The sequence below is a fragment of the Dipodomys merriami genome, unplaced genomic scaffold (genome assembly GCF_024711535.1).
Source record: "Dipodomys merriami isolate MVZ:Mamm:240054 unplaced genomic scaffold, mDipMer1.0.p SCAF_3, whole genome shotgun sequence".
NCBI lineage: Eukaryota > Metazoa > Chordata > Mammalia > Rodentia > Heteromyidae > Dipodomys > Dipodomys merriami.
The window spans coordinates 2,123,842-2,150,591 of record NW_027204492.1 but is presented as its reverse complement, the minus strand read 5'-3'; the positions used below and the strand labels follow the sequence as shown (position 1 = coordinate 2,150,591).

The window sequence follows — 26,750 nt, the reverse complement described above, 5'->3', positions numbered from 1 at the left end:
TCAGCTCAAGGCAAGCGCTCTACCGCTTGAGCCACAGCGCCACTTCCAATTTCCTATTTTGGTTTATTGGAGATAAGAGTCTCATGGACTTTCCGGTCTCGGCTGGCTTTGAACCACTATCCTCAGATCTCAGCTTCCTGATTACAGGCTTGAGCCACCAGCGTCCGGCATGAACTATATCTTGAATTACAAAATTGACTAGAGGGATCAGAGATTTAAAACTACAACCTAGAAACAAGATTTCTAGAAGAAAATAAGGTCTTTGTGACATTGAATTAGACAAATGTTTATTAGTACAACATTTCAAAGTACAATATTTCAAAGTACAATAATTGTACAATTTTCTTAAAGAGAAAATTGAACAATTTAACTTCATCAAAATTGAGAATTTCTGCTCTTCAAAATCACTAAGAAAATGAAAAGCAAGGCACAGGCCAGAGGGAAATACTTGCAAAACATATACCTGGCAAAGAACGTGTTCCTAGAATATACAAAACGCTCTTGAAACTTAAGATGCCATAAAAATAGAAAAAAGGTAGAACAGCTTCTCTGAAGAAGATAGATAGGTGGCTAATGAGGAAATGGAAATGCACTGAAAATCAGTAATTAGGACAATCCATCTCCAAACTACAATAAGGTGTTCTTAGTAGAATAACTACAGTTTAAAAGATTAACTATATTGTGTTGATACAAATGCACAATGTCTGGAAGTCTGATATACTACTGGTGGGAATGTTTAATCACTTTCTCAAGGCACCATATATTGAGAAAGCAGAAGCATGTGTCCCAAAGGCTTAAGACAGTGTAGGGCCAGTAGCATCATTGAAGATTTGTTGACTGGGAAAAAAATCACGTGGAACTAGCTATCATCTGCTTGGTAGGTTGACCCCCTAATTCAAGGATCCTGTCATTTTTTTTTTTTATTATGGCATGATCTGCTATTTTGAAATTAAGACAAGTGCTTACTTGTTGGTTGTATACTGACTCCCTCCCCAAATCACACATAAACAGACAGGAGCTCTAGGTGCCAGACATGTGCTCCAATAGGACTGATGAAATTTGGTTTTGCTCCCTGCAGTATTCCCCGTGTGTGGCACAGCAAGGATCACAATATAACTTTATGAGGAAGTTTGACTCCTAGAAAGAGAGGTTTCTTTCCTTAAGTGCTGTCTTTTGTTAATGTCCCCTCAGCCTCACCTCCATCCTGAAAGACACCAAGCTGGGAGGAGCCCCTCCATCCCTTCCGTACTTCTGGCCGATTTGTTTGCTCGTTCATTTGTTTGCTTGTTCCTTCGTTTTAGCCTTACTCTCTTCTTGATTCCTCGCGCTGTTCACAGGAGGTGTAGCCTGCTCCACCTCCTCACGCTGTCCCGCCCCCCAGATCCGCCTCCTTTCTGACCCGCCCCCTTTACATGCCAATCGAAGCCCAGAGGATAGGCGGGGCCTCGCTCGGGGTGGGGTCTAGCTTCCCTAGTACCCCAGGCGGTGCCCCCAGGCTCCGGAAACGCGCCGCAGGGCTGCTGTGCTCGGTTGGCCGCTTTCGGCTCCGTGGCGCTTCCTGCCACGCCGAGCCTGCCTGGGTCCCGCGAGCTCTACTCTTTGGAGGGCTACGAGTCAGCCGCTGCCTAGCTTGGGTGAGCATGTGGGCCGCGGGAGCGACGGATCGGAGTGATTGTGAGGGAGGCGGGAGGCGGGAGGATGTGCTGGGCCGAGTGAGTGAGTGAGCAGGCAGGGCCGCTGGAGTGTTTGCGGGCCACAGGAGAGTATGCAGAAGAGGGGGCGTTTCAGCACTAGGAAAACTGTTTTCGCTCTAGGTCTAAGGGGATGGATCCTGAATGGTGGGTACGACAAGGCCTTTAGGCCTGGCCTTCCCGTGGGGGGGGGGCGGCAGGCTAGAGGCAGGAATGGGGGGTGGCTGTGGAGGGCGCGAATGGTAGGGATGCCGAGGCCTAGGCTGCTCTTTGGAGGAGGCTAGGGGATGGATACTAGTCACGAGCTTAGAGAGAAGACCCTTCCCCAAAGCCTCAAGTGCAGTGGAAGGGGGTAGGGGGAAGGGCTTGAGGGACTTTCCCAGCAGTATGGGAAGGGGTTGAGCTTCTCTCTGGGGCCCTGAGGACAGTTTTAATGTGAGCCTTTTCATTCTTTCCATTTCTGTTAAAGTGATGCGGGGGGGGGGGGGGGGAGGGGGTTGTCAAGTCTTAACTTAGCTGGATAGAGAGGCTTGGGGCCGGACAGCCAAGCTTGGTATGGAAAAAGGGGGCAGTCCTTACTGGTGAGGACAGCTCAAGGCCTTCCATGTGAACAGAGCTTTACTCTTGTCTTCCTAGGAGGCCCTGGCTTCAGGTCCACTCCCATTGCCTTTACCCCCTGAAGTCCTTTGCTGGTTCTTTCTGTCTATATTTGGGTGATTAGTTACATGTCCTTTTAGACACACACACACACACATACTCCCACATATACTTGACTGCTGCCCAAATCCCATGGTTCCTTTCAAACAGCCCCCCTCCATTCTTGGCCTTCTTCCCAGAGGTCCCACCCTAATCCAACTGACACCCTCCAGTCAGCCTTGGCCTAGCCAGCTGCTCCCTCCAGTCTCCTTAGTCAGTAAAACATTTCTTCAACCTCGCCCCAATATTTTCCTTTACAAGAGGTTTTCAGATTGGATTGCTGGAATAGCAACTCACTTACTTAATGCAGTCTCACACCTTCATCCATTGGACTTTCCATACAAGCATCATACATAGTGTCTGGCACGGTCCAGTGTATTCCCTAAAAATGTTCCTGAATCTATGTTTGGAATCTTATAAAACAGTGATTTTTAATGTCGGTGAGAAACCCTTTGGAAAATCTGCTAGAAACTGTGACTTCTCTTCCCATAAGTCCGGCCATCACCGTATGCCTAGTGGGTTCCCATCTCAGGCAGCTTCTAGGCAGAACCCTTTCTGATGTGAGCTAGAAGTGAAGTTGTCTGCCTCTGGAATCAGGATGGGACCCAGTATCTGTATCAGTCCCCTGGAGTTTGCATTAGAGATGCAGATTCCTTGGCACCACCCAGACCAACTGTTCTGCCTCTTGAATTCTTACTGAACTCTAAACCTGTCTTCTAATCTAGACTTCTTGGATAGCCTGGGACTCCTTGATATTTGCATACATCCCATTCCACTCCTACTTTAGAATCTTTCATATCCAGGCAATATCACCTCAATGAGGTTATACTTACAATATATTTTGATTTTGGTAAGATGCCATGCATATTCTTCGGGAAATGGGAATATAAACCTTTTCTCAATTAAGTATAACAAACACTACCAAATCTCCTTCTGGTCTACCTTCTGGCTTTTTATAGGAGGGAAGGAAGATGGAAATCTAAACATAGAGACAGGTGCCCAAGCAAATTAAGAGAGGAAACAGATGCCTTGCCACCCCCCCCACACACACACAGAAAAAGACACACACAGACACAAATATACCAGGAGAAACAGATTTTCCTGGTGAGATACCCTCCTTTTGGGTCCTTTAGGATTCTGCTACTTCAAGTGGCAGCCAGCTTGCACAGTAGGGGGTAGGCCCAAAATGTGCCTCCATGCCATGCCCTAGCTTTCCAGCTTCCTGGAACATAAAGATCAGGACAGGCTAAAGTCCATCACTTACATCCTGGCCTCATTGGGACACATCAAGACTTCAGTAGTACTTGTTCAGTCCCACAGCCTGCTCTACTATTCCGCACATTCCTGGAAAGAACATTTATGAGTCTGCTTCTGTTCACCCATATCATTTCAATCCAACAGGTGGTATCTTACCTGCCAGACTAATCACTCGGGAATTGTTCTGAGAAAAGATGAATCACCCTTTTGTGTCACTTTTAGGTAAGTCTGTGCTGTGCTGTTAGAATACCCATGGGTGAATGTCCAAGATAGTGAGGAGTTTTGTTCCTGCTTTGGAAGTACTGTTATTTCCATATATACCAGTTGCTGAACTATCCGCCCAGAGACAAGTCTATCAACTGTAGAAACAGCTCATGGGAGAGAAGACATCTAGTAAGAAGAACAATTTGGATGGGCCGAAAATGTGGCTTAGTGGTAGAGTACTTGCCTAACATGCATGAACCCCTGGGTTCGATTCCTAAGAACCACATAAACAGAATAAGCCGGAGGTGTTGCTGTGGCTCAAGTGGTAGAGTGCTAGCCTTGGGCAAAAGCAGCTCAGGGACAGTGCCCAGGCCCTGAGTTCAAACCCCAGGACTAGCAAAAACAACAACAATTTGGAATCCAAGGGTTCTTCACATGGGAAAGGGAGCTGAAAGCACCCATGGGGACTAGATCTCGTCTGCATGTTTATAACTATTTACTGTAGCCCAGAACTGACTGGACATGGCAAGCTAATTTCTCTCTTCTGGGTACACTCAAGCTTCATGACCTGAGAACATTCTGCTCAAGGGATGCTTGCAGGAGTCCAGGAGTTTTAGATGCCTTTCTGGAAGCTTCCCTGTGAGTCTTATTTGGATGGCCTTGTATCTTTTCTGTTCTACTCTCCAGGGAAGGAGAACACTTGAGAGGAGAACTGGCTATTTGTACACTGGGGATCTGGTGAAAGCTGGTCTTTGGGTTCAAAAACTACCTTTCCTAGTAGCCAGTTATACTCAAGATTGTCTTAAGCTCAGATGACCAGAAGGCATGTAATTAGTAACACTTTTGTAACATAGATTGGTTTATGTCTGTAGAATTCACAGCAAAATGAAAGAATTACTTTAGGGTATCCTAATGTCTCTGATTCCATGCACTAAATTTAAATGATTTGGATGGCTAGATCACAATTGTAATCTAAAGCACATAGTGGAACAATTTGTTCACTCTCTTGAGTTCTCAAAATTTAAAAACCATAATTTTGCAAATCATTCTGCAGTAAATTAATGCTGACATCATTATTGCCTATGCATTGTGGCAGCAGATGTTTATTAAACAGCTGCAGTATACATGGTGTTTGGCTAGATTCAGACATGGTGTTTGACTAGATTCAGGGTAGAATCTGCAGTTGTCCTTAATGGAACGTTTGTGCACTGAAAAGTTGATGTAGTCTTTACATTGTCATATACCATTTGAAGGAAGGTAGTATTAATTATATTAAGGGTTGCAGAATTGAAACTAGATGCCAGTGTAAACCTAGATACTCAGGATGCTGAGATCTGAGGATACCAGTTTGAAGCCAGCCCAGGCAGAAAAGTCCATGAGACTCATATCTCCAATTATGTACCAAAAAAGCTGGAAGTAGAACTGTGGTTCAAGTGGTTGAGCTTTATTTTTGAGCAAAAATGTTCAGGGACAGCACCCAGGCCTTAATATGAAACCCTAGGACCAGCACACCCACAGAAAAAAAAGTTTCAGATTTATTTTCTGGTAGCATTTCTCTTAGCCTCCATTTCCCAGTTGTAAATAGAAGCACACCTTTGAGATTTGGATTTTTTCTGCCCTGAGTGTGCCTTATGTTCAAGATAGCATTACCCTCTGTGTCTACAGCATATACTACAGTGATTTTCCTGTTCTGTATGCAGTTGCTTTAACCTTGATATCCAAAGCTCCCTTTGATCAAAAGACAGTGGACACCTGTATTACTCACAGCATTTAGCTTCTTTTCTAGATTAGTTCCACCATTTAATGTGGAGCAGTTTTGCAGTATGGATCCTAAGTGATCCAATTATTTTCAGGATTGATGATACTTTTATTTTTAACTATAGTGAGGATTAGTATGTATTATCTTTTTATAATGCTCTTCCTTCAATTCTGAAGCTCTTTTACTTGATACACTTGGTTATGCAGAGTTTCGCTTCTCTATTTGGCACCTTTTAAATGAGCTCTGTTTGTCCATAGGCTTGGTTACTGTGAGTGGTGATCATATAGCCACCTACAGCTGAAGTGCTCTCACGCCAAACCCCCCTGAGCTAGTACTGGAAGGACCACTCTTTATTGCTACCCAGAAAGAGTTGATTAACAATTCTTTTGGGGGTTGTGGCTCCAAGACTTCAACAGTTAATAGCCAGTTAAGTAAAACCACTTCAGTAGGATTTACTCAATTAAACAGAACACTTCAGGAGGATTCATTCCATTAAATGTGGGTAGCTTGTACTGCGTTTATGTGTGTGGGGGTGGTCTATCTTGAGCAATGATGGCATATTAATAGGATAATTTGAAGGCAGCCCCTGAATACCCAGACATACCATGAGACTTATCTTCCAGTTGTGGCCTGGGATTACAAGGTTGAATTTTATTCTTTTTTTCCCTGGTATGGCTCCAAAAGTTTCAAACTTGGAAGATAGACCTTAAGTGTATGCCACTTAATCTCATGAATCCATGGTTTCTATCTCCATAAACTGGAGATAATATAATAACCATAGGTTGTCACAATCAAATTATATGAAGGGTAATCCACAGCTCCAATTCTGCATACTGAGTACTCAATAAATGGATGCTTGTTCTGTTTAACATGTCATTCCCACACATATTGATACAGTCACTCCACAATATATCATATACCTCCTTGAAGCCAGGAGCTGCTGAAAACATAGGGGATTCTGGGGGAAAACAATAAAAGAGAAGCCCCTGCTTTGTTGAAACTGGCATTTTTCTTGAGAAGACTAAACAACTTCATAGGGGACTTCCATTAATGTGATTTAGTAAACTATGATGAAGTTAAAGAGTAAAGATGTTTGAGAAGGTGACATTTGAGTTAAAGCCTGCCATATTTGAAGGACCTTCCTAGCCTGTATGAATAGTATTTTAGGCAGGTCCACAGGCCTTGCAGGCATAAATGAGAGGTGTGTAAAAGTCAGGGTGTCTAGATGGAGTAACTGAGACATGAGGGGTAGGGTATGTGATTGGTGGACTGAGCCAGGGCCTTGTATAGGAAGGCAATTAGGAAAGTCTGTAACAGGTCATTTTTGTTAAACAAAGGGTGCATATATGATATGATGTCTTCCTTTTCATTACATTTGCCACACACCAATGTCCATTGTAAGAAAATAAATTATGTAAGAAATTTCTAACCAGTTTGTTTTGTATCTGAAGCCAAAATCAAACTAGATATTGAATATCCACACCAGGAAGGGTCCAAGAGACCACAGTGACCCTGCCCTGGTGATACTAGGACACAGAAGGGGCTTGCCTGCTAAACATACAGGGGAAAAACTGAGAAAGCTTCTGTGCTAGGAGACACGAAAAACTGAGAACAGAGTGTTGGGCACCATTGGCTTACACCTGTAAGGATCTCAGTTTGAAGCCAGCTCTGGCAAGAAAGCCCATGAGACTCTTATCTTCAGTTAACCACCAGAAAAGCTGGAAATGGAGCTGTGGCTCAAGACCTGCCTATACCTGTCCAAGGTGCTGATTGATAGCTTGTGTGGGAGGAACCTAGCAGATCTATCTCTCCTATTGTCTCTTGAGTTCTGAGCGTCTTTCTTATACAAGGTCTACCAGGATGTTTAAAAACTGCCCTTTTCTGATATCTCACACATAGAGTTTGGTTATTAAAACTTTACACATTGCAGAAAGAGAGGACAATCCTTTCTAGACATTTGATCATCCCCCGTGTGCTACATATTCATATAAGTACAGGCGTGCTTATTCCAGCTATGAAGCACTCTCTTTCTTTTCCTTTTCCTGTGAAAATGGAAATCACATAGTTATTCTTTCCACATTCTTTACCTTCGTTGGGATTTCAGTGAAAAGTCAATTACTTCTGCCTTTATCTTCAATAAAAAATTAACACTCTTGTAATCTACTGCATGTCATCCTGTTATCTGATTTTATATTAAAGTCCTTCAGTTTTCTTTTTAATCCGAGTTCTATGAATCTTCAGAGCCACCGTCATCATTCACCCTCTTTCCACCACATACATTTTTTATGATATTGGAATTAGAATTTTCCTATTGGTTATAGTTTATTGTTTTTCATAATTTTAACATCATCTTTGTACATAGCACATAACTGAGTCTTTAAGCACAACACAATCACCTCTTTTTTGGAGTGTTTAGTGCATTTGTATTTAACTTTATTATCCATGTGACTGAGTTTAAGTTAGTTATCTTGCTATTTATTTGTTTGTCCCATCTGTTTTTCCCCTTCTTCTTTCTTTTGGATTATTAATATTCACCAGAGTCTTGGAGGGCTTGCTAAAGCACACCATCATATGTATTACTTCTGCATGTTATTTACCCCACACCACCTTGTCTCTGTTTTTATTTGAAATGATCAATATTTTTAAGGATTTAAAAGTGAAGAAAGTAAAAATCTTTTATCTTTCCCCACGTATTTAAATTCCTGATATTCTTCATGTCTTTATGTAGATCCAAGTTAATTTAGTTTTACTTTCCTTTTACCTGAAAAACTCCTTTACTGATTCTTATCATACAGGTCTGCTGGTGACAAATTCTCCTGGATGTTGTCTGGAAAAATATTTATTTTGCTTTCACTTTTGAGAGACATGTAGAAATGTAGGTTGAAAAGGTATTTTTCTTTTAGCACTTAAACATGTCATTTAATTGTTCTCTAGGTTATATGTTTTCCATGAAGTCATTGACTGTTCTTACTTTTATTTTTCTGAATACTGCATTATTTCTTTCCTCTAAGTAACATTTTTCTCTTTATCACTTCTTTTCAGAAACTTGATTATTTGGGTGCATCTTTCTCTAGGAGCTTCATTTGAGATAGTTTCTACTGTTGTATCTTCAAGCTCACCAATGTTAGTTAAGTTGCTGTTAATCACATCTGTGAGATTTTTTTTATTTTTAATATCCTGTTTATCTTTAGACGTTTCATTTGGTTCTTTTTATCTTATCATCTATCAGTCATTTCTGGATGCTTCTATTGGCTGATTATTCTCCTTGCCATAGGTTACATTTTGTGTTTCTTGGCATTTCAGTAATTTTAGGCTGGATACTAGACATTGTAAGAATTATGTTGAGTGTCTGGGTTTGGGGAATTATGGGTTGTTTTCCCATTGAGCCCCATTTTAAACTTTTTGGCAGCAGTGGGTTGGGACTCAGAGCCTTTTGCTTGTTAGGCAGGAGTTCTACCACTAAACTACACTTCCAGCCCTTTTTTGCATGGGATATTTTCAAGATAGGGTCTTGCTTCTTGACAAGGTACATGGCTAGAGTATAATCCTGTCTTTTACTCCCCACCGTATTTAGGATGAAAGATGTGCAAAATCTTGCCCAGCTTCTTCTGTGGAGCTCAAGTCTGTTGGACTTTTTTTTGTCCAGGCTAGCCTTGGAACCTTGATCCTCCCAATCTCAGACTCCAATGTAGCTAGGATTGCAGGTATGAACCACCAGCAGCTGGCTTATTTGTAAGGTTTTGTAGGGTAGGTCTTATATAGCTTTGGTTTAGTAGTAAGAAAAGATGTATGGGAAGCTTGTTGTAGATTATTAAGGATTTAGCACGGTCTTTTCAGAACTTTGCTGCAACTTCCGGCTGCCTCCACTAGCCTGAATGCTGGTCTGTTTCTCCTTAGTTTTTAACAAACCCACTAAGCTGTTTGGTTTCACCTTCTCTACACTCTCAATCTGGAAATTGCTTCCAGACAGAGAACTGGGGTGTTGACAGTGCTCACCTCATTGGTTTCTCTCAAGGATCATAATCTCATGCTTCCTGCAGCCCAGATCTGAAAATTAGTGTTTCGCATACAGTTTCTCCAGTTTTCTACTAGTTTATAATGATAGCAAGACATGAAATCTGTTCCTTGTTATACCATCCTGGCCATAAGTTGAAAGTTCTGTCTACCCCTTATAACTTAATATATTTAATCTTATTTAAAAGTCATTTCTGAAGCAGCTGGATTTTGTGGTCCTAGTGCTAGCACCTAAATGCTTCTTTTCACTTAATTGTGGGTTGAACGGAGTTGACATTAGAACATGTTTCTTTGTACTCAACAACAGAGGACCCCTATGATGGCCCAGACAATGTTTCACACATTTTATTATTTAGAAGAAAAAGGTTGCATGTATGTATTATCGATCTTTTATTTGGCAACGTGCTGTTTGAAGTTCTTTTCTTTGAGCCTTTCTTTTCCAGACATTTTTTTTATCAACTTTTCATTTTGTTGAATAATTCAAGAGCAAAGTTTTCATGTGCAACTGACTTTCACCTGGCAAATTTATTTTAGTGGGGCATGGCTTTTAAGTGCCTCATCAAGGGTCAAGCAGCCTTGGTTCCTACACTTGGCTCCCTCTCTTTCTTTTAGTAGCCTGATCCAGTTTTGTTTCCTTGTAGAAGGCTGGAAAGGGCTTCCTATCTCCTATTTGTTTGTTTGTTTTGGTAGTACTGGAGTTTGAACTTAAAGCTTCTCACTGGCTAGGCAGCTGTCCTCCTGAGCCACACCTCTAACCCTGTTTTTTACTTGTTATTTTTAGGATAAGGTCTCACTTCCCACCTGGCAAGCACACTAGCCATAATTCACCTGCTATTGCTGGGATCACAGACCTATGCTGCAACATCTAGCTTCCTTTCTATGAAGACAAAATCTCATGAACTTTTCTACCCCAACTGGTCTTGAGCAGTGATCCCCGCCCTCCCAAGTAGCTAAGATTACAGGCATGAGCCACAAGTACCTGGCTTCACTTCCTAATTTTTTCTGCCAATATTGTTTTTAGCCTTCCTGTACAGTATGTACTTTGACCTCTTCAAGGCTTCCTGTAAGGGAGGCCTATGGTCAGCCTGCCTTTTTAAGAGCTGGTCTCTTTGCCATAGGTTCTCTGTGGCTATCTTTGGCTTCACCAGGACTGGCATTTGTTTGCTTTATTTTGACCCCTCCTGGTTGGCCTATATTAATTCGGCATCATCTTACTTTCCCATTGTTTGAGTTAAGTTTTCTTAGGCATATCCATGCCTGGCTTGCATATGAGAAAGGACCCAATAGGACTTACAAACTGAGAACAGGAAATCGCCATTCCCATCACAGGGTACCCAGAAATAGAGCTGTTGTCACTGATAGCTTTTTTTCACTTTCCTTAGCTCCACCTGCTCCCCAAGGTCTTGCTCTTACCCAGGATGGAACCCCAGGAAACCAGGTCCTGGCAGTCCCTCTTGAGGTGCCCGAGGCCCAGGTGAGCTGTACTTCCCTCTGCCTTGCTTGGGATTCTGTCTCTGCTTCCTGATTTTGGCCATAGCCTCTGCCTCTTGCCCAGCATGGCATACAATAGTGTGTGAAGCCCAGCTTTTGCCTCCCTTTATTGTCCTCTGTTTCTCTTCTGAAGGCTAAGAAATCGATGCCCACAGGACTTTGAATTCCCATCCTAGCGGTGGGAAAGCTGAATTTCAGAATGGGAACATGACTAAACTGAGATCCCTTGGCAAAGATAGTAGGAGGCCAGGGCTGGGCCACCAGGACTTCTTGAAGCTTGTAGTTGGATCCTCATGTTAGCAGAATACACTCTCTCTCTCTCTCTCTCTCTCTCTCTCTCTCCCTCTCTCTCTCTCTCTCTCTCTCTCTCTCTGTCTCTCTCTGTCTCTCTCTGTCTCTCTCTGTCTCTCTCTGTCTCTCTGTCTCTCTGTCTCTCTGTCTCTCTCTCTCTCTCTCTCTCTCTCTCTTTCTCTCTCTCTCTCTCTCTCTCTCTCTCTCTCTCTCTCTCTCTCTCCAGGCCCTCACCTCTTGCCATTAGCATTCCTTGTGACACCTCAATCTCATTGCAGACTAAATGGAAAGATTGATTATTCCTGGAAATTTTTTCAGGATTTGGTGCCATTTGATGTGGCATGGCACTTCACAAAAAGGGAGTGGTTGAGTCTGAACCCTGAACAGAGGATGCTGGCATATTACGGGAATGTGACCTCCATTGGTAAGGATGAACTGAGCCCTTTCCCAGGTTTGCTGCCTCCTAGGAGTGGAGTAGGGACAACCCCACACTGCCTCACTTGTCCCTAGGTAATAGAGAAATGCAGAGGATCTGCCACAGTAGACATCTCCAAGTTCCCCAACTCCTCATGGCACAGAAAGAGCGCCCTTGCAGTCTTTTATTATAACAAGCTTCTCACTAGCATTTAGAATATGTTTAATTTAATATATTGTCCTTGGATAAAGAACGAAGTAGATAGTAAGTAAACAAATAGAGCAGAAACACCACTTGATCTTAGCTGGTAGGCTGAAAAGCAGTTAGAATACTTTCACTAGCCCATGGATTCTATGAATTGTCTGGCTATTTGATTAAAGTTTATTGTTGAAAGGAGTGGACAGGATGAGGCTCTGCATGTGTGAAGGGGAGGTACTGGGAAGAAAGACTGTTGGGAGTAGCAGAAGTTCCCAGATCTGAGACGAGCATGAGATTCAGCGTGTGGGCACTGGGAGTAGACAGTGGGAGGCCACCTACCATGTCCCACTGGAGCCTCCCCAAGAGAGCCTGGAGTCTTGCCTTCCTCCAGTGCTCAGTAGGAGCTGGGAACTACATTTGATCTGCATGAATGTCTTGCCTAAAGTCACAGCCAGCCAAGTCTTTGAGGACTTGAAGGGGTTTTCCCTTTGAAGCCTTGCCTCTATTCTTTCTTCTGATGTCTGTCTCTTAACCCATTTCCTTTTCCACAAGCAGGAGTTCCTGTGTTGAATCCTACCTTGGTCTCACACCTGGCACAAGGACAAGTACTGCTGGTCTCAGATTCATCCCTCGGCACAGGTCAAGCTAAACATTCTGGTGAGTGAAAAATAACCCAAAGAAGTATGAGGAAACTGGGAGGTGGGGAGGCACAGCTGACTGGTCTTGGTTTAGGGCTAGAGGATTGATCTGAGCTGCTGTAGTTGGGTTAATCTTGGGCACATTAACTGAGCTGATGGGAGTCTGAGATTCTCCTTGAGAGCCCATTTGAGGCTTCAGGGAGGGGTGTGGCTGCTCTCCCAAAGGGAGACCTCCTTAACACCCCTTTGTGTAGGCAATGTCCAGCGTTCAGGTCCTTTAGTCCTTCCCCTTGTGCTAGTTTCTGGTGGCACCTAGGTTCAAACCCAGTGCTCAGCAGCTTAATTGATAGAGAAAGGCTGCGTCCTTCCTGCACTCTTTGCAGACTGCAGTGTTCCCTACTTATCCTTGCAGAAAGCACCTCTGTGACCCACCAGCTGACGATGGGAAAAGAAGGCCAGCCTCAGGAGACGGCCTCCACGAGCTACCCCAGGACCAGTGACCCCGGTGCTGAGGTCAAACAGAATGGGGACTTGGATGGGAGGGAAGGGAGCCCACCAAATCTACCCATAGAGCACCATTTTGCATGTAAAGAGTGCGGGGACACCTTCCGGCTTAAAGTGCTCCTTGTTCAGCACCAGAGTGTGCACAGTGAAGAGAAGGGCTGGGACTGTGGTGATTGTGGGGAAGTCTTCAGGAAGGTGTCAGAGTTTAATGAGCACAGGAAAAGCCACGTGGCCAGCCAGCCTCGACCTTGCCCCAGTCAGTCCCTGGAAGATGTCATTGAAAAGAGGGAGCAAATGGAGAAAGAGGCAAAGCCCTTTGCATGTGAGGAGTGTGGGAAAAGGTTTAAGAAGAATGCAGGCCTCAGTCAGCACCTGAGAGTGCACAGCAGAGAGAAGCCCTTTGACTGCGAGGAGTGTGGCCAGTCCTTCAAAGCCAACACGCACCTCTTTCAACACCAGAAGCTTCACACTTTGGAAAAGCCCTTTGCCTGCAAGGCATGCAGCCGAGATTTCTTGGATCGTCAGGAACTTCTCAAGCACCAGCGGATGCACACAGGCCACCTGCCCTTTGACTGCGATGACTGTGGCAAGTCCTTCCGGGGCATCAACGGCCTGGCCGAGCACCAGCGCATCCACAGCGGGGCCAAGCCCTATGGATGCCCGCACTGTGGCAAGCTCTTCCGGCGGAGCTCGGAGCTCACCAAGCACCGGCGTATCCACACAGGTGAGAAGCCCTATGAGTGCAGCGAGTGTGGCAAAGCCTTCCGGCAGAGCTCCAGCCTTCTGGAGCACACTCGCATCCACAGTGGAGAGCGCCCTTACGTGTGCGGCGAGTGTGGCAAAGCCTTCCGGGGGCCCTCCGACCTCATCAAGCATCGGCGTATCCACAGTGGACTTAAACCCTATGAGTGTGACAAGTGTGGCAAGGCTTTCCGGAGGAGCTCGGGCCTGAGTCGCCACCGGCGGATCCACAGTGGGGCCAGACGCTGCGAATGCAGTAAGTGTGGCCGTGTGTTCAAGAGGCGCTCGGCCCTGCAGAAGCATCAGCCCAGCCATCAAGAGTAGACATGCCCACACTGTGAGAGGAACATCTCTGGTTCCTAGAGGCCATGGCAGAGTCAAAGGAGATGAACTGTTTTGTACCGCTTAACTCTTTTAGTGTCAGAGAAGTTGAGCCAGCTTATACTGCCACCAGCAATTCCTAAGTGTACACATTTCCATTCTGCTCATCAAGAAAAGCTTTGCCGTTTTTACTTAGCTTGGCTTGTTCACCTGGCAGAAAGTACTGTCAAGGTGCTGTAATTGTCATGTCCTGAATGAGAAGGGAGATCTGGATGTAGGAGCAGGGAAGGACTGGAAGTGATCTGTTCCAAGCTCTGCCCCTGACAGAAACAAACACAGGTGCCTGACCATAGTATCAATCTGATGTGATCCCACCCTTCTCTAAGAGAAGCTTGCCCCCCAACGCCTTTTGGCCTACTTGAGTTTATACATTTTTAAGGATGTAAACAGAGCACTCAAAAATCTTAATATTTAATTTATTAACTTACTTATACATACAGTACCTATTGTAAATCACATCCTATATAGAATAATATATTAATTCAGAGAATACTCCTTTTTACCATGCTACATTTTGTGAAATCATTTTATTCTAACTCCCCTCATGCGATTTTGAACTCATGGTCTTTGCAGACATGAGCATGAATCTCTTTCGGTCATCACACGAGTTTTAGAGCACAGCCAGTCCCTTCCATTTGAAGCCTGTGTGGTAGCACTGTGACAATCCCTCATGAGACTCTCACTAGAAATTTCCTCCTAAGCCATAAGAACATAATCAGATAGTATTAAGACAGCTCCTATAAGTGTAATATAACCACATAAAGTGGTGCTTTTTCAAATGACCTTTTAAAGGATATTTTTGTTTAGCCTCTAAAACGTTAGTCCTAAGCCACACTCTTCGTAAAAGTTACTGAATTAAGGTTATTTTCTGCCTCAGTGTTTCTTAAGCCAATTCACTCTGGTGACCCCTATAGACATCCCCAAATAAGAGAGGCATCTCGGGAACTCGAGAATTGGGTGACAATGCCCCCTTGGAAACAAGAGCCTCTCCTGTTATCTAGCCTAAATGGTATTTCTCCAGTCCTCCATTTGCTGCTCTGTAAAGTGGGCAAGCACAGTACCGACCTCCTAATGTTATTGTGAGGACTGCCATCACCCCTGCAGAGCGCTGCACACACCAGCACGGAGGTACACTCTAAGTGAAGGCCACAGTTACTGCTGTCATCCTACGGCTCATTAGTACCAGAACCGGGGATGGATCTCAGGCCTCCTGCCTACTAGTCTCATCTTTCATGCAATGACCTCAATACTATTCAGTTTTCTTGCATGCAAATTGGATGTACATCTCCTTTGACTCATTACCAAGTTATCTTTGGATAGATTGACTTTATAGAACAGTTCTTTCTATGTTGATGGCGATGTTCTTTTCCAATTTTTATTGCTCTGCTCTTTGTAGCGCTTCTATTATATTTTTGTTGTGCAAGCATTTGTTTTTTTTTTATCTATGTCAGCATTCATTTTTATCTAAGTTGTGGCTGTCTTTGCTTCAGTACTCAGATATGACACTTTCTTCTAGAATTTACCTACAAATGCAAAGTAGAATCTCTTGTCCACTGGAAGGTACATTTTCCAGGTGGGCAATCAGGATGAGAATAGGCCAGAGAAGCAGGCACATTCCTCATCGAACATGCAGACTGTATACTTCTGTGGGTGGTACTCAACTCTCCAGCCTGGGCCCTGGAGGCACTCTAGAGACATGAGCATCACGTGCTGCCCAGAGCACACCTGAATGCTTGTCGATAGAATTCTAGCCACCAACAACAGGGCTTAGTCTCACCTACACCAGCAGGATGGTCTAAACTCCAGTCTGGCAGCAGCTGCCCCATCCTTCAAGCTCCCAGGAGCCTTGGCAATGCTGGGCATGGACTTAGTGACTGAGCAGATTTACTTAAATGAGAAATATCCCAGACACAAGAAGATTTGCTTACCTAATGTCATCACATGGACCACATCCTCCTCTCGGTGAGTGACTCTGGAAAGAAACACCAGTTTAGTGTCTTCTACTTTGGACAAAGAGGGAGAAATATGTCCACATGTTCCGGTATTACTTCCTGCAGCCAAGAGAGCAGAGGCTTGAGGAGGAACTGTGTTTATCCAGTGGCCTCCTTGTCATGCTGATATGAGCTGGTTGTACTGGGCCTGGGCCAGAATGTGCAGTTGTCATGCCCAAGAGGGGTGACAGAGTAAGGTTCTGGAGGGCAGTGAGGCTGTTCTCACAGTCTGTGTGGCCTAGAAATAGAAGCTGGTCATGCTGATGTTGGTTTGTCACTTGGGATGACAGCATCCCACAGATGAAATAGCAGCCAGGGCTGGCAAATAAGCTGGCCACACCAGGGCTGTGGCATCAATTCCCAGCAGCTGTGCCCATGGGGAGTACTAGAGAACTTGGACAAGAAGTATGGCTTTCTGACAGCCCACTGAAGGAGGCGCAGGGCTCCCAAGTGGGTATAATCTGGAAAGCCTTACTGTCCCTAGGGCCCCTGTGGCCCTATGGATCATCTCCATCCTAACCCACAGGCTGGAGGGAACCCAAGAGCCCTTGTTTCATACTAATTCCTTTTGCTCTCTGGACTCAGTGCTTGCATTTTTCTCCTACCACCTTCATCTTTTTGAACTGTTACATGTTTTGTACACTCATCATTGGGAAAGAAGTATTGGTGTCTATCAGGGGAAAATCTGCCTCCTTTGCCTTGAAGGACAGACTGCCATTTCTTGCTCATTCACTTGTCATTTGTCAGGGATAATGAAAGGTCCCATTAGAATCTAGACTAAAGCATAGCTCATAGCTTACTGGTCATTACTCCCATGGTGTCTTGGCATCCCTTTCTACCTTGCTTCATTTTTTGCTAGTTTTGGTTTGATTTCTCTTAAATCCTTTTTCAAAGTTAACACTAAAGATCATTTTTTAAATATTATTATTGCTGGATAAGCTTTTCATGGTGTTGGTGGTGAAATCCACACTCTCTCCAAATGTAGCCTGTGGCTTTAATGTGTTCTGTAGTTTCACCAGGTATATCCTTTGCTTCAGGACACATAGCAATGGGTTTTGTTTTTTAATCTCTAGGAATACTGCTACATCCTTTCCAAATGTGAGCAAGCTTCCTGTTGTGTGTATGCTTGCCTATGCATTCATATATCTACCTCATTGCATTTTCTTTCTAACCACATGTATTCTTACTGCACGACAAATGGAGTGCTTTGGGATTACATGGAATTCTAGCACTCAGTAAAAATACATCCTGTTACTACATTAAAAGAAAGAGGCCTATCTGGCTCCGGTGGCTAATGCCTGTCATCCTAGCTACTCAGGAGGCTGAGATCTGAGGATCATCATTCAAAGCCTGCCAGGGCAGGAAAGTCCCTGAGACTCTTATCTCCAATAAACTACCAGAAAACCGGAAGTGGCGCTGTGGCTCAAGTGGTAAAACACTTGCCTTGAGCTGAAGAGCTGAAGGACAGCGCCCAGGGCCAGAGTTTAAGCCCCAAAACCGACAAAAGATAAAAGAAAGAGCGTTCTATTGTTGGTTTGTTTGCCAGTCTTGGGACTTGAACTCAGAGCTTATGTGCCGTCCCCAAGCTGTTTCTGTTTAAGGCTAGCATCCTACTATTTGAGCCACAACTTCCCTTCCGGCTTTTTAGTGCTTAACTGTAGATAAGAGTCTCAGACTTTCCTGCCCAGGCTGGCTTCAAAACACAATCCTCAGCTCTCAGCCTCCCGTGAGTAGGATTTTATAAGTCTGAGCCACTGGTTTCCAGCCCCTCCATTGTTTTCATTACAGTTTTGGGTCCTAGCTGAAACTTTTTAAAAAAGAAAAAAATCAGTTTGCTTTTTTCGGGGGCGGGGGGGAGTGCACTTACGATTAACTGTCAGTTGGTTGTGTCATGTCGATTCATGCATTCCTGGAAAATCCGATCACAGTGAGCATCTTCCATGATAGTGCATTGTGGGTGTTTGATTTTGTGCTTGCAGTGGCATGGCACCTGCCCTGCCTCCAGCCCGGGGCTGTGGCCTTATGTGCCATGTGACTAGCTCTAGTTCACACTAATTAAACCAGAACCAACACCTCATCCAAGGGCAGTCGGCAGTCATTAGATGTGGCTAGAGATGATGGACTGAGTCTGTCAAGTCTGAAATAAAAAGAAAATTGGAGCTTCTGGTTGATTTTGGGACTAGAGAGAGAACCACTTGCATTTTTTGAGGAATGGCCCTTGTAGGTGGCACCAAGTTGAAGGTCTGTGGGCTCCTGCTGGACTTCCCAGTACTCCTTTCGTCTCACAGACCTAAGGAAGGACTAGCTACATTATATTCTTGGCTTTGCTGGTGTCTACCCTCATTGTTTCATATGTGTTGCTACTATAGTCTCCCTTAACCTGAGCCAGCTTGAGTGGGTCTCTGCTTTTTGGCAACCTGTCCAAAGCTAATTTCATTTGACTATTTTTCTGCTTCCCAAGAAAAATTACATTGCTGGAATTCCTTTTCAACTACCCGGCTAGCATTCCTGACCAGGCCCACCTGACTGTCATGAACACTTGTTTAAATGTACTGTATTCTGTTCACTAGAATGGGTGAAAATCTATGCCTTCTAGTCTCCGTGAGTTTAACACGTGAATTTTTCTGCCCAAATATTGTTCCTTTCCTGAAGCCATGTTTGGTCCAGATAATGAGTTCATCACTGCCTATTCTGTTCTCCATTTTGGAAGTGTTTTCCCAGCAAATTGATCAGAGTAGGGGATTGAGAACTCCTCTGTTGGTAGTGTGCTTACATTCTAGAGTTCTCATTGCACCTGTCTGTATATTTACTTTCAGAAATAGAAATAGTCTCTTCAAATTTGACCATCAGTGTTACTTGTATATCTCAGAGCAGTTGATATGTCCACATGCGACAGTTTGTATTTCTGTTTTTGGGGCACTCTTTTTCTTGTTCCTCCTCCTTCATTACCTTGTCTGTTTTATGGTACTCACTAGAATCAACCTTGCACTAGAGCTGTTTGTGGATTTGGCTTCTCCTATCCCTCCCCCCTACCCCATCCTCCACTTGTTAGATTGTGAGCTCTTAGAAGACAGGGGTTGCCCTTCGTGTTTAATTTCCTACCAAATCTAGCACAGTGCCTTGCATTGAGTAGATTTCAATAAATATATGTTAAATGGCATTGGTCCTCCTTGGCTTGTGTTGTCAGGACTTCATCAGTTCTCCCCCTTGTCCCTTCTCTACTCCATGGAATTCTGCCTTTGGAGAACTGCCCCCCCCTCCAGGGTTTCATGCACTGTTTTGGTACCCACTGGGACTGGCTATTTTAAGGCCTGCCAAGACACCTGAACAAAAGAGAAAGCACTCTTGATGAGGTGTAAGACAGGTTTGCCCAAACTTGTGCTAGCCCTTGACAGAAGCAGCCTTTCACTCCCCCAGGTACTTCCGTCATCTTGCCGAGTGCTCCTCAGATCTGAATTCCAGATGAAAGTGGAAGATAAACACCAAACTTTTCCTCCTCTAGGGATCAGGAATGGGGCCACCAATGGCTCCTAGAACATTTAAATATGTCCACCAATACAGACTGAAAAAAGAGGTAGAGGGGAGGGATCAGTCCTCTTGGTTGCCAGGGCTTTTGTGTGCCAGAGGTTGAACTTGGCGCCTAGAAGGCTTTCTGTTGGCTATCTCAAGAGCTAATAATAGGATGCTTCTCGCCACATAACACTAGATTCCCATCACACCCTCCATCCTATCCCAGTTCTACCTGGAGTCCATGCAAGAGGAAGGACAAACACCATGCAAATAAGCTTTGCTTTAATGCACGCTGCATTTTAGCTTGCCTTTCTCTTAAGGAAAATGAAGGTTCCAGAGCTATGTCTCATTCCAACTTCACTAGTCCCTCTGCGTGCTGTTCTGGGCTGGGGCAATGGACAGAAATGTATAGTGGGTATAGGTGTGGGGGGAGGGGGGTGTCTGCTGGGGCTAGAATCAGAGCCTGGGATCTCAGCTTTCTCATGGCTGGTACCCTACTACAGGAGCCACTTTCCAGTGCAGCCTTTTGCTGGTTAATTGAAGATGAAGTCTCATAAATCTTTCTTCCCAGCTGAGTTTGAACCATGATCTTCCAGATCTCAATTTCCTGGCTAGCTGGGATTACAGATGTGAATCATCTGCACCCAGGTTCTTCAATGCATTTCTTTCACAAGGCAACCATGTAACAACATAGCTCCAGAGTTGTTTTTTTTCAGTCAAGCTCAATCTAAAATTCCTCACCCCTCATGCTTTTACTGGCCTCTATTCCATAAGCATCTACTGAGTACTTCTTATGTCCTGGGCCCCAGACTCTATCTTAAAGAGGAAGAGAGACAAACATGAATCCAAACTATCCCAAGTGAAACTGTGTAAACAGCCACCAAGCCATGTTGTTAGAATCCCCACACTTTGGTGGGTAACACTTCAACCAAAACAACTTCAGAGCCCGCAGACACATCATATGAACACATGAGCACCCTCCATCCTCAGCATGCATTTGTTCCCAGCTGGTCCTACCTCAGTCTTGTCCTGCTTCTGTTTGTGTGCCCCAGGCTGTGTTCCAGTTGGCTGCTGCCATGAAGTAAAGTCTCGGTCAGCCTCAAGGGATAGCCAAGTCCAAGTATAGCTCCAAATACTCTGGCCCTATCCTGAGTGCCAGAGCTGCTTACTGTGTAGGAAAGCCACAATGTGCTTCATGGGGCTCTTCATTTACAAGTCATCACTCTAGCGCCTTAAAAGTGAGCCTGCAGTCAGCTACACTGTGCTTGGATGTTGTACTCCTAGCTCTCTGTCTGTCCCTATCCTCTGTCTCATCTTGTCACATAAACAACTTCACTCAAAAGTTCAAGTCCTCAAGCCAGGCATTGGTGGCTCATGCTTGTAATGTTAACTACCCAGGAGACAGATCTGAGGCTCACAGTTCAAAGCCAGCCCAGGCTGGAGACTTATGAGACTTACCTGCAATCAAATACCAGAAAGCGGAAAGTGCTTAAGAGGTAGAGCACTAGCCTTAAGTAGAAAAGCTCAAGGACATCACCCAGGCCCTGAGGTCACGAACAAAGTTCAAGTCCTCTTTGCTGTTGAATCCTGGGCTCCTGTCTGGGACTCCATGGCTCAATGATCTCTGGCATATCCTTTTATTGCAGTATATTGTTGTGGTGTGACTACAAATGCCTCCTACCCTCTAGCCCAGATGTTTCCACCTCAGCCCTACCTCTCTCACCACCACATGGACCCTGGACCAACAGAGGTCCATCAATGCCTTGTGTCCAACTTGGAAGGGTCCTCTCCCTCTTTCTTGGGTACTTTGTGCTTCCAGCTCCTGGTCCCACTGCTTGGAGTAGCCTGTACCTCCAGAACCCAACAGACTAGGACCAGTCCTAGAACAGCACTTGGAGAAGGGGTTCTTGAGGTAAATCCACTTGGTCTCACCACAAGGCTGAGTCCTCAAGACATCACAGAATGCTACAGGAGAGAACAGATTCGATGCACAGATGCAAGCTTCCCCTGGGCACCCCTTCTTCAAAGAGTGAAGCAGTGGAGATGATGGGTCATATTGTACACTGGATGTGAAAGGACTAGGCCACACTGAGCCAACTGCCCCCCACCCTCAGCTCCAGGGACCGATGCTGCTCAGCCTGGTGCAGCAGCTCAGCAAGGTGGATAAAGAACTGATGAGCAAATATGTTGAGCAAGGGGACTGCTTACCCAGAGGATTGTGCAGCACATTCAGGTCTTAAGGATGTAAATGGACATGAGAGGCAAAAAGAACTCTTCTCCCACCCCAGGCTGCCTCTTCTTCCTTCCACTGCTCTCCAGGGTTGCACACAAGGAGACCTGGGAAACTTGCATATACCTCATCCTGGTGAGGTGAAGCCCAGGACCTTGGGAAAGGTGGACTGCAAATCTGCTGTCTGTGGGAGTCAGGACTATGTGGGACTGAGAGCTAGAGAAATGGTGCCAGAGCCCCAGGTGGGGAGGTTCTACCACTAGGAAAGAGGGGCCTCATTTCTGTCCCCCTCAAGTCAGCTATTGAAGCTTCCTGGTTGGAGGAGGCAGATGTATGTCAGGTACCTGAGGATGAGATTGGCTCAGAAGTTCCTCGCTATGGTTTGACTATGGTTTGTCCTCACCAGAGCTCATGTGGAGCCTTCATCTCTGCTAAATTTTAGGTGGGACCTAGTGAGAGATTTGGGCTAAGGAAACAGGACACTCGGGCAGGAATTAATGTCTTTCTTCCATGAATGAGTTCTTGCTCCTTGGGGATTGGATTCATTTCCAAGGGAAGCAGCTGTTAGAAAGCAAGGTTTTCAAGCTTTTATCCTTCCCCACCTGCCACTCAGCCTTCCACCTTCTGCCTTGAGTTGAAGCAGGACAAAACCATCAACATACATGGTTGCCCAGGCTTAGACTTCCCAGCTTCCAAATCCATAAGCCAAAATGAACTTCTTTTCTTTGTAAATTACCTACTCTCTAGTATTCTGTAAGGGCAATGAAAAATGATTTATCAAAGACAGAATTCTACAAAACTATAGGTCTTTTCCTCCTAGACATTCAGCTTGCTTTCTTACAAGATGACAATTCTCCCTTGGGACTTTATCTGAAAATACTCATGGTATAGATGTATTCAAGCAACTAAATGTTCAATTCCATTCAAGTTCCTTTATTAATGTCACAAACACCAGTATGCCAAAGCACAAATCACTAAAATTTTATGAGCACTTTATGACATCATTTAAATATTTTATTTTAATTATACAAGCAAAACATCAACAGAGTCTTTAAAATATTAAAGAAAGATGGTCAAGATAAAAGCTTTTTTCAACCATCCATTTGTGCCTCCCAGCTCCCCTTCTGGGACCATCTTTCCTGGCATTTTTTTTTTGTCAGTCATGGGGTCTGAATTCTGGGCCTGGACACTGTCCCTCAGCTCCTCACCTCAAGGCTAGTGCTCTACCACTTGAGCTGCAGCGCCACTTCCGACTTTTTCTGCTTATGTGGAACTGGGGAATCGAACACAGGGTCTCATGCATGCAAGGCAAGCGCTCTACCACTGAGTCACCTTCTCAGCCCCTTTCCTGGCATTTTTTCTGCTCATTGACATGCAAATGTAAGTAGAAAGCTAATCATATTCTGCAGTGATCAATTACTTCTTTACCTAACTAAGCATGCCCAGGAGAATGTTCTAAACTATAGCTTGGTGTTCTGCAGCACAGATGTAACAAACTTTATGAACTTGGCGTGGAGCCTAGGGCCTTGCATATGGTAGGCAAGTGCTTTACCACTGAAGTGCATCTCTATCCCTGGCTTAGGGAATTGAACACGATTTCCTGCTCTCCTAAGTAAGTCTAACTTGATTAGGGCAGTCAGCTCCATGCATTCATTCAGGGTCCCAAGTTTTTTGCATCATATTTCTTCTCTGTCCTCTAAGACAGGCAGCCCTTATCAAACCGTGATGAAAGATAAGTGCACTACAGACTGAAATTTTGTAATACGTATTAAAGATGTCATGGAAATGTTGAGTTGATATGAGAGATTCAAAGAGGGGCTGGTAAAGGGGGTTAGTGATAGAGTGCTTTCCTAGCATGCATGAAGCCCTGGGTTCAATTACTCACTACCTCATGAACAGAAAAGGCTGGAAGTGGTGCTGTGGCTCAAGTGGTAGAGCACTAGCATTGAACAAAAAATGCTCAAAGACAGTGCTCAGGCCCTGAGTTCAAGCCCCAGGACTGGCCACAAATTAAAGAAGAGATTCAAAGAATGTTCTTTTGATGTCTGTATGAAACCAATCACGGAATACTAGCAAACAGGGACTGTGCTGCAATAATGTGGGTAAAGGGCATTGCCTTGACTGCCACATCACACACACAGTGTGTCCTTGCTCCCTCTCCTTTGAAGTGCAGGAAGAATGGAGCACATTTGGGGCAAGCCCTTTCCCTCCAAGCACGGGAGGCTGAAGAGTGGCCTGCACTCTGCCACTGGTGCTTCTGTCATGCTTCTGATTATCCCTGAGGTGTTCTAATACATTTTGTAAGTGCTCAGCACAAGAATCCACAGGCAGCAGAAAATAGCCTTTATCATCACTGCCACTGGAGCAAAGATAGACTAAGGTAATGGTGAGGAAAACAGGCACCAAGAAGGCTAGAGAACTCAGATGAATACAGTAGACCTTGTGATCACCTATATACAGAATCCACAGCAGTACAAAACCCCACAATGGTGTTTGACCAGACAAAGGATGTAAAGGATAGAAAATAGAATTGAGTTCTTTGCAATGATCAAGGTGAAGATGTGAAGCAACTGAAGGTAAGAGCCCACAGGAGGCCAAGCCACTTCTGGGGGCTTTGTGTTTGAAGTCAGCACGTCAAGACCACTGGCCACCATGATCTGGTGTCCAAGAAATGAGTCTATTAATAAATAATAAATAAATTCCTAGAAAGAAAGTGAGAAAATATTAGAAGATCTAGATTTGGGGTGATACTGGAGAGAGTCCAAGGAAGCTGAGGTTTGTTCTAGGTGTGGTCAGATAGTCTGGATAATTCTGTGATTATCTTGATGCATCTTCTCTGTAGGAGGGTAGCTCTGTTACAACCATAATTGGTAAAGGAGCAGCAATCATCTGTATCAATCAGGCAAGATGGGAGTGCACTGTCCTTTTTTAAAAAAATCTGTGCTTGGAAAAAATTATGAAGTGACCTTGCCTTGTCTCACTTTCTCATGGAATAAGGATAACCTTGTCCGAGGTTGGCATTCTGTGAGATTGTTTATGTCCAATAGAAGAACAGCATGGCCTTGCTGTGAGTGTAAGGACAGCTTCCAAATATCAGAGCCTGTTCTGTTTGTTTTTTTCCTCCCTCCTGGGTTTCTAGTCTAATTATACTTTGGCCAAAGATCATGTTCGCAATGACTTTAACCCTCTGAAACATACTACAATCTTCTTTAGGTTCCCGAATGCGATTGCTTTATATAAATATTTTATGTGTGCCTTAAGAAACTGTGCACTGAGCAGTTGGGTGTGATTTCTATATATGTTCATTTAGATCAAGCTGCCAATTCTGATTCACATCCATATCCTTAATGATATTTCGTCTGTTTGATAGTTACTCATTTGCTTCTGATTACTGAGAGAAATGTGTTGTCTTCCAATACCACATTTGAGTTAGCCTTACTAAAACAATGAACCCCTTTGTGATTAACACTCTAGACCCAACTCCCAATTTATGGAGTTCACAAAAATTGTTAAACTACCCTCATGGAGCTGCAACTATCAACTCCACACTGTGAGAAAGTCTACAGCAAATACATTTCAAGAGAAACATACATAGAATAAACAGGATACTTTGAAATATCAGTATATGAGCCTCAATTGGCTTTCAATCCAAATTGTAAAGTAACAAATGTGACAATGGAGAATTTCAAGTGACTTTTGACAATATTAAAGAAACATTGTTCTTGATGCTATAATAAAAAGCACATTATAGAGGTACACACAAATTGTAAGTGAAATAATTGTATGTCTCAAAATGATGGAAGAAATTGTTGGAAGATGGCAGTGGCATACACTTTTTATCTCCCCAAATCTTCACATAAAACAGAAAAACAGATGGAAAAAGAAAACCTCCATTGACAATTATAATGCTAGATGGGAAGGTTTTCTAATGAGCCCCAAGTCTCAGTTTGTGCATATAAACCACCAACAGTTACAAGACCGGAAGAACAGCCATATCAATGTAGAGCAGACAGAAACAACAGACATATAGCTTACCTGATATAAGTACAATTTTGACCAATCCAGTAGCAGACGAGCAATAGGGGTCCTTATAAGTGTAGTCTCTGCAAGGATCCTAAACTGACCAGACAGGGCTCCTATCTAGGACAGGATTAAACATGAAGAAGGAACTCCTGGAAGGAAGCTAAAAATGAGAGACTAGATAATAGAGTCAAAAGGAAGAGGAGGTTCAGATAAAAGTGGGCATGGAGAAAAGACTGAGGAAAGTTCAGTTAATGTCTCTGTTTAAATTTAAGAAAAATATTTTCACGTGAAACATATCAACATAAAATCCATACATTTCATGACAGAAGCCACTGTAAAAATATACACAGTTGTGAAAAGGGAGAAGATTCATCTCTGTAAAGAAAGTGAAGATGCAACAGAGATCTATATCCTCAGAAGTCAGCAAACAGTAATTGCTATTTTGAAATAAGCTAAAAATTAGGAAAATAGTGCAATAGGCAAAAAAACTCATAAATCTGAATTCAAAGAACTCAGAAATTAAGTGATAAGACTCAAGGAAAAATTAAAAATACTTTCTTCATTAATCTTATTGTACTATCTTTGAACTTTCTAAAGTATTTAAATTCTTTTGAAAAATTTAAAAACATGTTTATTGTACATATTAGTGGAGTTCAGTGTGATATTTCTTTTTTAACAAGGAGTAATATCAGTATTTCTTGTATTAAGTTCAGAAG

General features: G+C 43.9%; 1 protein-coding gene across 1 annotated transcript; it reads left to right on the top strand.

The window, feature by feature from the left end:
- The first annotated feature begins 1,509 nt into the window (after nt 1-1,509).
- Nucleotides 1,510-19,486, top strand: Znf275 (zinc finger protein 275). The gene is made up of 6 exons (XM_070039538.1): nt 1,510-1,634; nt 3,789-3,866; nt 11,004-11,095; nt 11,722-11,827; nt 12,572-12,673; nt 13,067-19,486. Exons 2-6 carry the CDS (start codon nt 3,839-3,841, stop codon nt 14,221-14,223), a joined length of 1,485 nt encoding a protein of 494 aa, XP_069895639.1. The 5' UTR covers nt 1,510-1,634; nt 3,789-3,838; the 3' UTR covers nt 14,224-19,486.
- Nucleotides 19,487-26,750: the final 7,264 nt, after the last annotated feature.

What these genes read in the sequence shown, in the direction of transcription:
- Znf275 (XM_070039538.1), top strand. Translation starts at nt 3,839, where the DNA reads ATGAATCACCCTTTTGTGTCACTTTTAG. An exon ending in CCCTTTTGTGTCACTTTTAG is followed by an intron (nt 3,867 to 11,003) that starts GTAAGTCTGTGC and finishes CACTTTCCTTAG; the next exon opens with CTCCACCTGCTCCCCAAGGT. An exon ending in AGGTCAAGCTAAACATTCTG is followed by an intron (nt 12,674 to 13,066) that starts GTGAGTGAAAAA and finishes TTATCCTTGCAG; the next exon opens with AAAGCACCTCTGTGACCCAC.